At 41.3% G+C, this 12807-nt stretch overlaps 1 protein-coding gene across 1 annotated transcript in view; it reads right to left on the reverse strand.

Moving 5' to 3' along the window:
• Window positions 1-3681: 3681 nt before the first annotated feature.
• LOC133113563 (voltage-dependent T-type calcium channel subunit alpha-1H-like) overlaps window positions 3682-12807 on the reverse strand; it is a 52452-nt gene continuing 43326 nt past the window's right edge. The window contains exons 25-33 of the mRNA XM_061222967.1: window positions 12242-12351; window positions 11338-11471; window positions 10879-10949; window positions 10352-10430; window positions 7791-7912; window positions 7407-7706; window positions 5559-5727; window positions 5242-5414; window positions 3682-5055 (exon numbers count right to left, since the gene is read on the reverse strand). Of these exons, the coding sequence (XP_061078951.1) occupies window positions 3838-5055; window positions 5242-5414; window positions 5559-5727; window positions 7407-7706; window positions 7791-7912; window positions 10352-10430; window positions 10879-10949; window positions 11338-11471; window positions 12242-12351 (2376 nt within the window). The 3' untranslated portion in view covers window positions 3682-3837. The remainder of the gene's footprint in view (window positions 5056-5241; window positions 5415-5558; window positions 5728-7406; window positions 7707-7790; window positions 7913-10351; window positions 10431-10878; window positions 10950-11337; window positions 11472-12241; window positions 12352-12807) is intronic.

The following is a 12807-nucleotide window of genomic DNA, read 5'->3' on the forward strand; positions in this document are numbered from 1 at the left end:
TCTCACCATCATCATATAATAAAGAGCATTACTTTACTATATTTCATTCAAAAAGTTTACCTAATAGCTACTAGCAGATCTCTTCCAAAAGGCTGAAGCCATTATTTTTGTGTTTTGTATGTAAGGAGCAAAGGATATGTTGAATGTATGTATGATGTGTAGATAGTAGTTGTGTAGATAGTAACTTCTAGATCACAAAAATAACAACATTGTACATTTTTCTTTTAATAATGCAGACTCATTGAGTTCCTGTACACATTAAAGCAATCATTTAAATAATTAATAACAGTAATAAAATATGTTTGGTATTATCTGGTTATCAACAAGAAACCAAAATTTAGTACAGAAAGAGACAAGCATTTCAAATTTAAGTTACAGGAAAAATTTGACTTCCGTTTAACTGCACCGTCAGACTAGGACAGAGGTGTCAAACTGAGCTAGATACATTATGACATGCACGGTCTAGCTTTTCCTGTAATCCTCCAGTAACGGTATTAATATTTTGATGAACCAGGGTTTAGAATCAGAGACATTAATGTCAGTCCCACAAAGTTGCAAGATCTGCTGCTGAGTCACAATATTTAAATATAGTACTGCAATTGTACTTCATAAAGTAGTTAACTTGAAATAGAATGTGATACCTGGCCAATATTTGCATGAAATTGTTGTTACCTTGCTACCTCAAGTTTAGGTACCAGGGAAATCAGACAAACAAATCAAACCTTGAGAAACATTCATCAATTTAATTTGTAAGGTTAATTAGGCCTAATTTTCTAAATTGATGAGCAATATATTATTGAGCAATATATAGCAGCAGATAAAATAATGGTTTGTAAATGCAATTCAGTGATTTTGATACTGATTTTATATAATGATTTTAAGATGAATGGTAAAGACCTGAGTGGTTTTATACTGACAACTTACATTTCCAACAGATAATACAACACATGGGGCTCTTGAAGCCATTTTCAATTACAGTGAGCCATCAAGATCAAATATGGGTATACTTTATTAAAATAGAAGTTAAAATTAGTTTTGGATGGGCAAAGAAAGCCTAAATGTTCTGAAATCTTACTATACTGAGCTTTACAGGGGCCTCGTTTATTAATGTTCTTGGATTTAAACTTAGATGACTTAAGATCATTTCCCAAGTTGTGCTTGTGCTTGATTTAAACATAACAGATCGAAAAAAGTTGCTTATGTTGGAGTATCTGTCTCTTTTGATGGTTAAATTTGAAATTAGCTTCAATTTGAACTCCAACAATGCATTAGTGCAATCATGACTAATGTAGCACACTATTCATAAGACATCTTATCCTTTCTTAAATAAAACACACCTGGGATTGATCATGATTCTTGCACTCTTCATGCCTAATATGTATTATCAGTTAAATGTTATTCTTAAAGCGTGCACACAGACCACTTTGGGTATTTGCGTGCAGTCCTTGAACATGCAGTACCTCCATATAACCAGCAGGTAATTAAGTTACATGTAGTGCAAACGTTACATAGAGATACAATCACATCCACATCAAAGTGGGATTTATAAAATAAATAGTCATGCTTTTCCGTGTAAGCCACTATTTAAGATACAACTGGATCACAAGAGCATGTATAAACGAGCCCCCTGAGCTCTAAGCTATCTGTTGGGTTCTTTTTTATCTGCACCCTCATCGACAAAACAAAACTGGCCTAATATTTCTCATCACTTACAAATATTATTTTATAGACTGAACTGTTGTAACTACTCTACTGTAGGCAGAGCATAGTGACTGTGTTGATTTTATATGTTTGGAGGAGTTTTAATTAAAATAAATATGAAAGATCACATAAGCTATGATGAGACAGTTGGTAAAATAACATATTGCTCATGCATGTGGCCTGTTTCAAAATAAAATATATAACTTCTGGCACTATCAAATTCATGCAGAGTTCTCACTTGGTGTGTATTTCAAGTCCCCATGTGGACTTTTTTTGACAAAACAGGTTGGACAACTGTGCTCTGAAACAAACCACTTTATCTTCAGAACACAGTGAACATTACTTAGAACACATCTTAAATTGTTACCTAATAATAAGTAATAATTTAAATGTAAAAATACAATTTTTAATGCAACTTCAAAAATCCCCCTTCACTTCCCATTCAGTATATTTGTGAAATTATTGCAGAGTCACCTGATCATTACACAAGAATCATTATTATCTTTTCTATTTAACACTAAGTAAGGTATGGGTTTAGTAAAGGTTGCTACACAATAAATAGAAATAGTCAGTTTTTGTGGAAAAGGCTGGTTCCCATAAGTATACGATTCTCTAAACACCAATGTGTTTACAAATGTCTTTCATTCGTTTGACCTTCAGTCTTTGACGAGAAACGTCCGACCTCAAAACACATAGGATATAAGACAAAGAAGGTTGTTATCTTGAATACCATAGTCATGCAGCAGCTTCATTACATATAATAAATATAGTCCACAAATCCTGTGTGACTAGTTCCAAACAACTGTCGTACACGAGCCATCATGTTTTATATAAACCCACAATAATTACTTTGAATGAGAGATCAAGACACTTTTATATCCTGGTCATAACGGAGCCAAATAATAATCATATTGTAAATATATCAGCCACTGAATCTTGCCACAACCTGATAATATTACATAAGTAGAATCAAAAGGCACCATAACAAGGCTGACAATTCTGGTTAGGAGGGGAGTCCATGGAACCATGTTTCCTTAAAAACAACTGTTTTTGGGTTTAGTTACACTAACTCTCCTTCTGGGGATAAATCAAGACATCTTTCAATATCATTATATAATAATTATATATCATAAAGCCCTTTAAACATTCATTCTCTTCAGTTCAAAGAGTCTCACTCTTCCATCTGAGATAAGACAATAAAAGGATGCCTTGCTCTTCTGTCCATAAAACTAGAAACACTAGAGAGAGGTGAGGGACCTGACCACAAGTGATTCATTAAAGTCTAAAAGCAAGTTGAGCTCATTTGAACGATATACAACTACTTTCAAAATACACAATGATGATGACACTGAACATATTATTCAAGAACACTTTCTCAGCAACATTAGTTCTCATATGTTGGTCATTATTCCAATAACTGCAATCATTATGGTACAGTAATGTCAAGGTGTCTTCTTGACACAATTTTTTTTTGTAAATCCAACTCTGAACCTCATTTATTGCACACAGGCTACAGTTAATTTGTAGTTTGGTTCTTATTGGATTACCTCAATAGACAAGCTCCATGCCAACCCCCCCAGTAAAAAAATAAAAAATAAGTTTCACTACATATCAGTAGGTTGTGTAGACAGGCTACAATTGAACGAGCTGCTGTTAAAACAAAAACTGTACATTCACAAGAAGACAATAAAACACCAGCCAACTTGTAATTTAAATTGATGTGTGCAAAACATTACAGATCTCTATAAAAATATGTGCATATGAATACAGCTATTATTTTAACTAATACAATATTTCCCACTATTTACACTACAAGATATACATCAAATGTACAGTTGTTATCTATTGATGCACCTTACCATACTGCGCTTTCACACAATACAGTGCCACTAAGAAAGTGGATGTCAAACAAACAAATCCATTTTATTAAATACAATAAACATCCAAAACCCAAATCAATGTGATTGAGCTAGGGGCATAAAATGCAGTGTTCAATTTGAAAGACTGAAATTGCATATCCCATGTAGAAAACCTGACTCCTGGGGGTTTTTATGAAAGAAGCTTCAGGGTCCAGTGATCTGCTGTGGCCAAGAGATTACTCAACAGGAGGCCATGTTTTTGCCCCAAACGCTTTGGCTATACAGCTGAATCCTCAACATCCTCCTCCCTTGTGCTTGCCATGCGAATCAGCCCCCTCTTCCTCAAGGGGCTCCTGGAGACACTGAGCATGGTGGGATTGCTGCCCTCCAGACCCTCACTGGGCTGAATCTGTAGGTGGTGGTCTAGTTTACTCAGCTCTGTGCTAGCTATGCCCTCCATTTTGGTGTCGAAGGAGGAGTGATTAGATTGGTCACTGTCTGACAGGATGTCCGACATACTGCTCAGAGAGCTCAAGTCTGACTGGTCAAATGAGAACTGAGGAATCGACAGGTGTTCGTTGCGGCACAAGGGGCGTCTCTCCACTTTTGTCGGCGGCTCGGCGAGGGCTGGAGGGGGCGGTGGGGGCTCCAGCAAGTCCATGGAGTCACGCTGCACGGTGATCTCGCAGGAGGGCGTCCTTCTACGCAGTAGCATGCTGCTCTCGGAGATTTTGGTGAGGGACGTCACGGGAGCCGAGAGCTCTGCCTCCAGGGGTGGCTCTATGGCGATGCAGGGGGGGCTCATCTTCTTCTTCCTGTGCGTGGGCAGGTGTCCAGGGGACACGGATGCTCCATGCAGGGAGGGCCTCCTCTGCTCCTCCGCCGGCAGCTCGAAGGCCGCCTCGTCGTCGATGGAAGGGCAGATCTCGATGGAGTGCCGGCGGGGGTCGTTGGCCCAGGAGGGCTTGGCCAAGAAGCCCTCGGTGTCCACACTGTAGAACTTCTTCAGGTCCTTCTCCTTCAGGCCAGGGCCCAGGAGGCTGGTGGTACTGCTGCAGTTCTTCAGAGGGACGAGAGGCTGGTCGCTGGGCGATGCGTAGGGGGAGAGGGAGTGGCTGCGTGCCTCGTGCTGGTCTCCGGCCCAGTCTTTGGCAGAGCTGTTGATGTGGCGAACCTCCTCGTCTGCCGGGTCCATGGAGTCGAACATGGAGGTGCCCGGGCTGGGGCTATTGCTGTTGCTGCTGGCCTGGCTCGAGGGACGGCTGGAGATGCTGTGCTGGCTGTACACCTGCTGGTGCGTGTGCACACTGGAGGAGCGACTGCGGGGCAGCAGCGGGGAGGCCTGGGGGCTGCTGGGGGCTGAGATTCTCGGCACAGGCAGGATGAGGCTACCCGGTATGGGCACTTTTAAGTGCAAGCTGTCACTGGATTGCCTTTCGAGGGTGTCTTTGGAGTCACAACTCTGCATATCGACAGAGTCATTCTTGATCGCCTCCTGAAACAAAAAAGCTGAGTCTGAGAATGAGGAGGTAGTGCCTTTAGGCTTACAGAAATAAGCATTCCCTTAATACACATAGTATAGTGTTCACAAAAATCTAGAACAACATGCAATTACAAATACAAAGAGTAAGTTCTAGATTCAGTCGACTGTACTAATTTGACATAGTGCTGAGTGTTGTACCTGTCTGCGGAGTGGCTTGCTGATGCTGTGGGCAGGGCTAAGACGAGGTGGAGGGATTTTGGGTAAGCTGCTGTTCTCATACACAGAAGCGGGGCTGGTGCGATAAGACACCCCTGGAACTCGCAGCAGGGAGCCTCCCTCACAGGGCTGGGAATTCACTGAAGTGACAGATCCTGGACAGGAAGAGGCCGCATATTTTTATGCAGGACTGTTTCGAAAACCTGGTACAATTTATGATGTGTGCACATTTTCCAGAACAAAACCTGTTTAAATGATATATGGTACATGTTGGGTCATGCAGGTTTTGTACAAAGTACCTAAATGCAGGTTGCCTTCAATAGAGTCCACTTCTGGCAGGGGGCAGGGGGAATTTGCAGGCTTCAGTGGGCGGAACATGTAGCTGTCATTTGGCAAAGAGTGCATTCGGGACACAGATGTTTTCCGCACCGACAGCAAATTCTCTTGAGCACCAAACAATGCTTCATCCTAGAAGCAGACAGAGCCATATTTTCTTAGATACAAGTAGGCAGAACCATATACACCTTATTCTGCAGTATGAATTCAAACCTTAAATATAAAGTGGTTTTCTACTTAAATAGATTGTAATGTGTGTACACGATGTGAGATGCAATAGATAGATAGATTTGTTTTAAAATACTAAAATATCCCACATAATATACTTTTAGAAACATATTTGAATGCAATGCCTTGTTAATATCTGAATTTAATAAATGTATTCTTATTTTTTAATTGACCTTTATTTATACAGGGTATGTTGACTGAGCACACGTGCTGTTAACACCTTGTTAATTCCCTCCCCCGAGTAGCCTAAAGTGCATGTCTTTGAATTAGCCAGGTAATGGATGACATGCCATTAGAATTATATCTGAACATTTATCTAAATAACCTCTTCATTGTGAGATCCATTCATTAATTAGTGCTTTGACTGCACCTCTTTTCACAGAAATGCAAATTGGAGACAAATCCTGCACCTAACCCTCAGACTGAATTAAAATCACAAAAATCTAATGGGTTCATGATAGGAAGACTCAGTGCCAACATAGATAAGTAATATGTTTTGCCAAAGAACAATTTTTGAAAGAGGCTACTAAACGATTAATAAGCCCCTTAATGATTAATAAGATTAAAGCGTATCGAGGACTGGGATGAGCTTCTCTCTTCTGCACCAGCTCTCTTGACAGAGGAAATGAAGCCAGAGATAAAGCAGATCTTCTTTCCCCTGACTACAGCACAAACAGACTCAGAGCGCTGGACCTGCTGGAGATGATAAACCGCAATGTGACTTCTACAACAAACTTAAACAGAGGCTGCGGCTTACTTTCCTAGACTCCTAGACCACTTCCTCAACAGACTCAGAGGCTTATCTCCTGGCTCTCGCTCTCCCTCCATTGTACACACACGCATCAGGCTCAATCTGTACAAATTCGTATCAGTCTGGAGTCCAGACACATTTCACACCAGCAGGCCAGCAATTTTGGCCGAAGCTGAATTGTGAATTTATATGGCAGTGCACTGGTGATACTTAGAACTGACCGCTTCCTGCTGTTGAGTGGTTTTTTTTGCACTGATATAGATGGCAGACTTGAGCGAGTGGGGCCAGCATTTTTGCTATGAATTATATCTAGGGGCGACATGGCTCAGGCAGTAAGAGCAGTCGTCTGGCAGTCGGAGGGTTGCTGGTTCGATCCCCCGCCCGGGCTGTGCCAAAGTGTCCCCGAGCTAGACACCTGATCCCTAAATGCTCCTGATGAGCTGGTCGGGGCCTTGCATGGCAGCCAGTTGCTGTTGGCGTGTGAGTGTATGTATGAATGGGTGAATGAGAAGCATCCATTGTACAGCGCTTTGGATAAAAGCGCTATATAATTTCCAACCATTTACCATTTATCTGAATAATTTCAACATTCAACATTTCTGAATAATTCTGAATAATAACACTTCCCTCATCACAAGAGTGTTTGCTCTGAGGGTGATATTATCTCCTGTAGGCTCTTTTCCAATTTGCAGTTTGGACTGTCCAGTCATACCGCTTCACAGATCAATTCTTTTTAGTTGCATTCCACATTTATATTGCATCAACTGAATAAGTTTCCTCTGAAAAGGGCCTTGCCTCTGGAGTATTGTCATACTCCCGGGCTGCTCCTTACCTGTCCAGGCGAGTCGGGGCGTGGCCCCATGTAAGTGGCCTTGCTCTCGAGCCCCAGGTTCATCCCCCCGGAGGTGGTGCTCAGGCGGCGGGTCATCTCCAGCTCGATCTCGGCGTCCATCTCGGCGTCCTCCTTGGCCTCCTTGTTGCTCTCTTCCAAGTGCTTCATCAGCACGGCCACCACCACGTTGACCAGCACGAACTGGGCGACCAGCACGAAGGTGACGAAATAGATGGGCGAGATCAGGGGCAGGTAGCTCAGGCAGTGCTTGTCCTCACTCCTGCACTCCCGCAGGGTGTCCTGAGGAGAGCCGAGAGACTGTGAGCACCCCGAATCCATGCTCCCCGCCCTGTTCGGCCCTTAATGAGTGAGCTCAACACTCACCTTCATGATGCCGTTCCAGTTGTCTCCTGTGGACACCCTGAACAGAGTCAGGAAGGCCATCCCGAAGTTCTCGAATGTGGCATGTCTGCTCAGCCCTTCACAGGGGTTGTCTTCATTACACTCTACAGACAAAACCACAACCAGGGGAACATGAGCCAAGAAATGAAGACACATTTAGCCATATGGCATTTTATTGGGATGGGACAGGTTTAACCTTGACTTTTGGAATGCCAAAGAGTAAAAACTATCAGAGAACCACATCCTTCCATTGCCCAATGGATCACTGGATTTTAATCCCTTCTGAATGACTGTCTGAATGTCTTGATCAGTATTTTGATGCAGCACATGAATGTAAAATTAGAAAATTAGTCTTCATTGCATAAACTTTATCTTAAAGCTATGAACCAATGAAAAGTGATTGCTTCTGAAACTGCAGCTGTTAGTGCTAGTGCCACTGACTTGCTATTCTAATGAGGATTTACATTTTCCAATTGACATTTGTTTTGTGTTTGTGTAAATACTTTGTCCTCTGCTATGCCATGAAAAATAAGTATATCAGTTGTTTCTACAGAAAGTATTGATGCAGAATGTTTAGACATATAGTGGAGTCCAAAAGTCTGAGACTACATTGAAAATCTGGGTTTTTTTTGTGTAATCCCGGAAATAAACAAAAACAGCTTTAGAAGACACTTCAATGCTTTAAAGAACTACTCGAGACCAAAGAAGAACAAGAAGTGCTGGACAATCCACAATCAGCTGACCTCAACCCCATTGTAGGGAATTTTACAAAAGTGTGCCTCTCTGCAGACCCCCAAAAGGAAACAGACTCTGTTGACCATGTTGACACAGGGTCAGCAAGGCTTGATGAAAAGACAGTGCTCGTCAATACAGGACTATTGCTCCCATCATTGCACTGGCACCTCAGTGGAATGCCTCCAGAACTGTTTTAAGTTGAAATAGTACCGTATAGATCATGGGTTTTCCACATACAGTGTTTGGTATCTTTAGATAGCTAATGTTGTGGGAAATAGTTTGGCATCATTGGTGGTGTAGTACAATGGTTGCTGAATAAAGATCTTGAAATACCATTTAGAAATAAACCACAGGTAATGCAAGCTACCTGTGAGTCAGCATCCAGCTGTGCTACAAAGGTTAATCAGGTTTGTTAGAAGTACAGAGATAACATCAGCAAGACCATTGTTGTTACTGCGGTCTTGTGACTCTTTATTTGATCATTTGTTGCTTTCCTGTAAACCCTGGATAGAGGGAAACATTGAATGGTTCGAGGAGACCTCCTGCGTGCCATTCGTGTATAGCCATTCATAATACATCTTTCTACATTGCCATTCTATTTCTGCATTGCACATTGTTAAATATTGTATTCATTTTAACCTTATCCATTTTAACCTTTATCCTTATTGACCTTATTGAGTTCTAACCGACATTGATAACATAGGATACCTGCATCCCATAGTCACTCACCTCCACACTAGTGTTGTCATAGGATACATAATTGTATCATTGTAGGCTATGCAGGCCAGAGGCACATCCACGTCTACACAGATAGATAGCGATCATATTGAGCCACACTATTGATGGACATTTGCAGTGCCTTTTATTGAACTGTCAGAACAAAGGAGCAGTTAAACTTATCTTTTGGAGTCAGAGAAACCAATGAACCCTGTTCCAGTAGCGCCTGCAAAGACTACACACGTTTCCTTTGCCTCTCAAATACTTTGGCTTTTTGGTGTATTTGAGGGGTTCCTATAGTTGTCAGACCTGTGTCATTTGTGGGGACTACACCATTGAATATTTATGGGGACAATTGAAGAGTGACAAAAGCCAAACATTCAGTAACATCACAAGATACTCTTTGGAACATTGTCAAATAATGCTAGAATAACATGAATCATCAGGTTTTGCACAAATTTGTGGAGTCCATGCCAGCTTGAGTGCATGTTGCCATTAAAGCAAAAGATTGACATACCAAATACAAAAATTCAGAAATTAATGTGATTTCTTTAAAAGATTAAACTAAAATTGTTATGATGACAATATAATTACTTATGAAAGGTTCTATTAAATTAGAAAATAATGCAAAATAGAAGCATTTCCATTCGTGGTTTTTGACCCCACTTCCTCAATGATACTAGCCAGCTTAACAAATATGAAGAAGTCATGCAGCTTAAAGAACCTACAGATCCATTCTCTCATTTGTCACTACTATTTGATACTACTGTATTTATTAATGTCTTTATCCACTTTTATGAATAAAACTTCCAAACTCAATGAGAATTGAGGAATTAATTTGTGTTACGGAGTTGACAGGACTACAGCGGGTGATCATGATATCTATATTCAGCAGAAACTTCTATTTTCAGCCACAGGTTATCTCTATGACCAGGCCTCAGGACATTCAGGGAAGTCAAGATAAGGTAAATGAGTATAGGACAACCACAAAAACTAAAATGACCTAGATAGGCCTCTAAAATTACCAGCACGGTATTAGACTGCTGCAAATCTTTAACACAGTATAAAATGCTCAGGAATGAAGCACTGACCAAGTTTCCCAAAAAGCTCGACCCCCAGGGCGGCATAGATGAAGAAAAGAAGCATGAAGAGCAGGCCGAGGTTTCCCACCTGGTGACAGAGGGATGCACATAGCAGGTTACACACACGCACAAACACACAGCGGGATATCGGGAAAGTCACAACAGCCATAGGTTAGTTATTCATCTAAAGTACAAGACTGGGACCCGCATGACTGGGTCAGTGGTTCGATCCCCGATGTAGCCATGATAAGATCCGCACAGCTGTTGGGCCCTTGAGCAAGGCCCTTAACCCCGCATTGCTCCAGGGGGGATTGTCTCCTACTTAGTCTAATCAATTGTGAGTCGCTTTAGATAAAAGCGCAGCTAAAATAACAATGTAATATTCAGCAATTTACATTCACACAGCATGTTGAGCATATGCCACAAACACACACCAAACACATAAAAATGCATGATTTAATGGGCCTGCAGGCTGTCTGAATATCATTTGTTTATATGTAAATCCCTTGTCAGATCCTATGAGGCTGTGCTGTTACCTGTGGCAAGGCTTGTACCACTGTGTCCAGCAGAGCTCTCATACCTGTCGCCATCTTCAAAAGCTTTAGCACTGAAAGGACATAAAAACAACTCAGGGAAGCAAATGATAACATTCAGCTAAGTCTGTACATAGGTCAAGTTAATATGATAACTGCACAAATTAACTAGTGTGGGAATTACCTATTGTAAAAAAAATGCCATGCGAGGATTATTTGTGGCTCCACACAAAGCATGGCATTTCTATAACAGAAGTAATGAATGCAAGAGTGAGGTTTTTCTGAGCGCAGGCGGCCTCTGCATCCCAATTACAGAACAGCCCAGGGGGGCTCTGTTCACTTCAGGATGATCTGTGAACTCGCCGTTTTCAAAGCTCAGCAGTCAAAACGTGCATTCCTTACTAATAGGACACAACAAACTTCTCCGTCTTTTAAAATATCACACCGAACGTCCAGTTCTACCTCTGGCTATCCTCAGCACCCTCATGATGCGGATGATGGTGGGGTTTATGGGTAGAGAAGCATTGATTTCGATTTCCTCTAGCGTGATCCCCATGATGGAGAGTAGAACAATGGCCAGATCCAGCTGGTTCCATCTGGACAACAGAGAACATGGTGTTTATGTGTGCTTCACCTCCCGGGAACAGTATATTATGTATGCATATACAGTACATAACAGCGTATACCCTGGTACATGCACATGGACAAACACACACACTTTTAAAGTGTTAGGGGAAATGATTAATTTAACGGAGTAAGTAGTTTATACTTGCTGAGAGACACTCTCCTCTCTGCAGGCGTAAATTAATTCAACTGGGGATTTGGAGACATTACACGCTCTGTGAAAAGTACCCCATTCACTTAGCAATAAATAACTCATACCCATACCAAAGGAAGCATTTGGTTATGAGAGCATACAATGGATGAGGATACACTGTCTTTGAGAACGCTGTCTTGGACACAGCGCCCTGAAGAACAGATTCCCTAAAGGGCAGCAGAAATGTGACTTTGTTCATTCTAGGCACTGCGGCTGACAAGGATATCTCAGCCCCCCTGGGTGTGCGGCTCTGTTTCTGTCACGGTCGGAAAAGGCTTGTCACTTCACTTGAATGCAGTTGAGTGAGTTTAACAGTGACTCATCCAAATAACACTTAACGTGACACTGTTTGGATGAGCAAGCAAACATCCTCTACTGCTTATAGGGGTGTGACCACTGTGAAGGATGTGAACAAGGAAGTTTCAGCACAACAGATGAATCCTCACAACATTGTTACTAATAAATGTTTCCCTAAAGCTGAGATATGTATCACTGTAACATGGACTAACTGTCAGCAAGACCCATGCTACTAAGCCAGATGGACTATACCTCTCTTTGAAGAATCTTCGGAAGCCAAAAGCGATGAGCTTGAGCAGGGACTCAAAGACGAAGACAATGGTGAAGCAGTAGTTGCAGTATTTTAGCGCCTCCTCAAGGTACTGTGGATCACAAAAATACCATTTTACTGAATGCCCCAGTGCAATGTACACTGCAGAAAACTAAAAATTAGTTTCAATCTCAAATTCTTGTGTCATATATATAGACTTACAGGGTTTCATAGATACAGATTAAGCTTTGTCCTGGACTAAACTGAGTTTCGTTTGGAGAATCTCCATTCCAAATTCAATTGAGTCTAGGACTAGGCTTAATCTGTGTCTGCAAAACTGGCCAATCTTATACATCATTTTTTTTTTTTTGCTAAATAAGACAAAATGCCAATGAGGTAGTACAGTTGGACTCCTTTCAAAATTTGCTAATGGGGTACGAAAATGTCACTTGTCAAGCAGTAACTGTAAAAACAAGCTAGTATCATTTCTTTTTGTTACTATTTCCCAATGCTGTAATGCGTACCACAGGTTTTAATATTGTAATTTGTTTGCAGTACCATCAAGGTA

This window comes from Conger conger, chromosome 2 (genome assembly GCF_963514075.1).
Source record: "Conger conger chromosome 2, fConCon1.1, whole genome shotgun sequence".
In the NCBI taxonomy this organism is placed as follows: domain Eukaryota; kingdom Metazoa; phylum Chordata; class Actinopteri; order Anguilliformes; family Congridae; genus Conger; species Conger conger.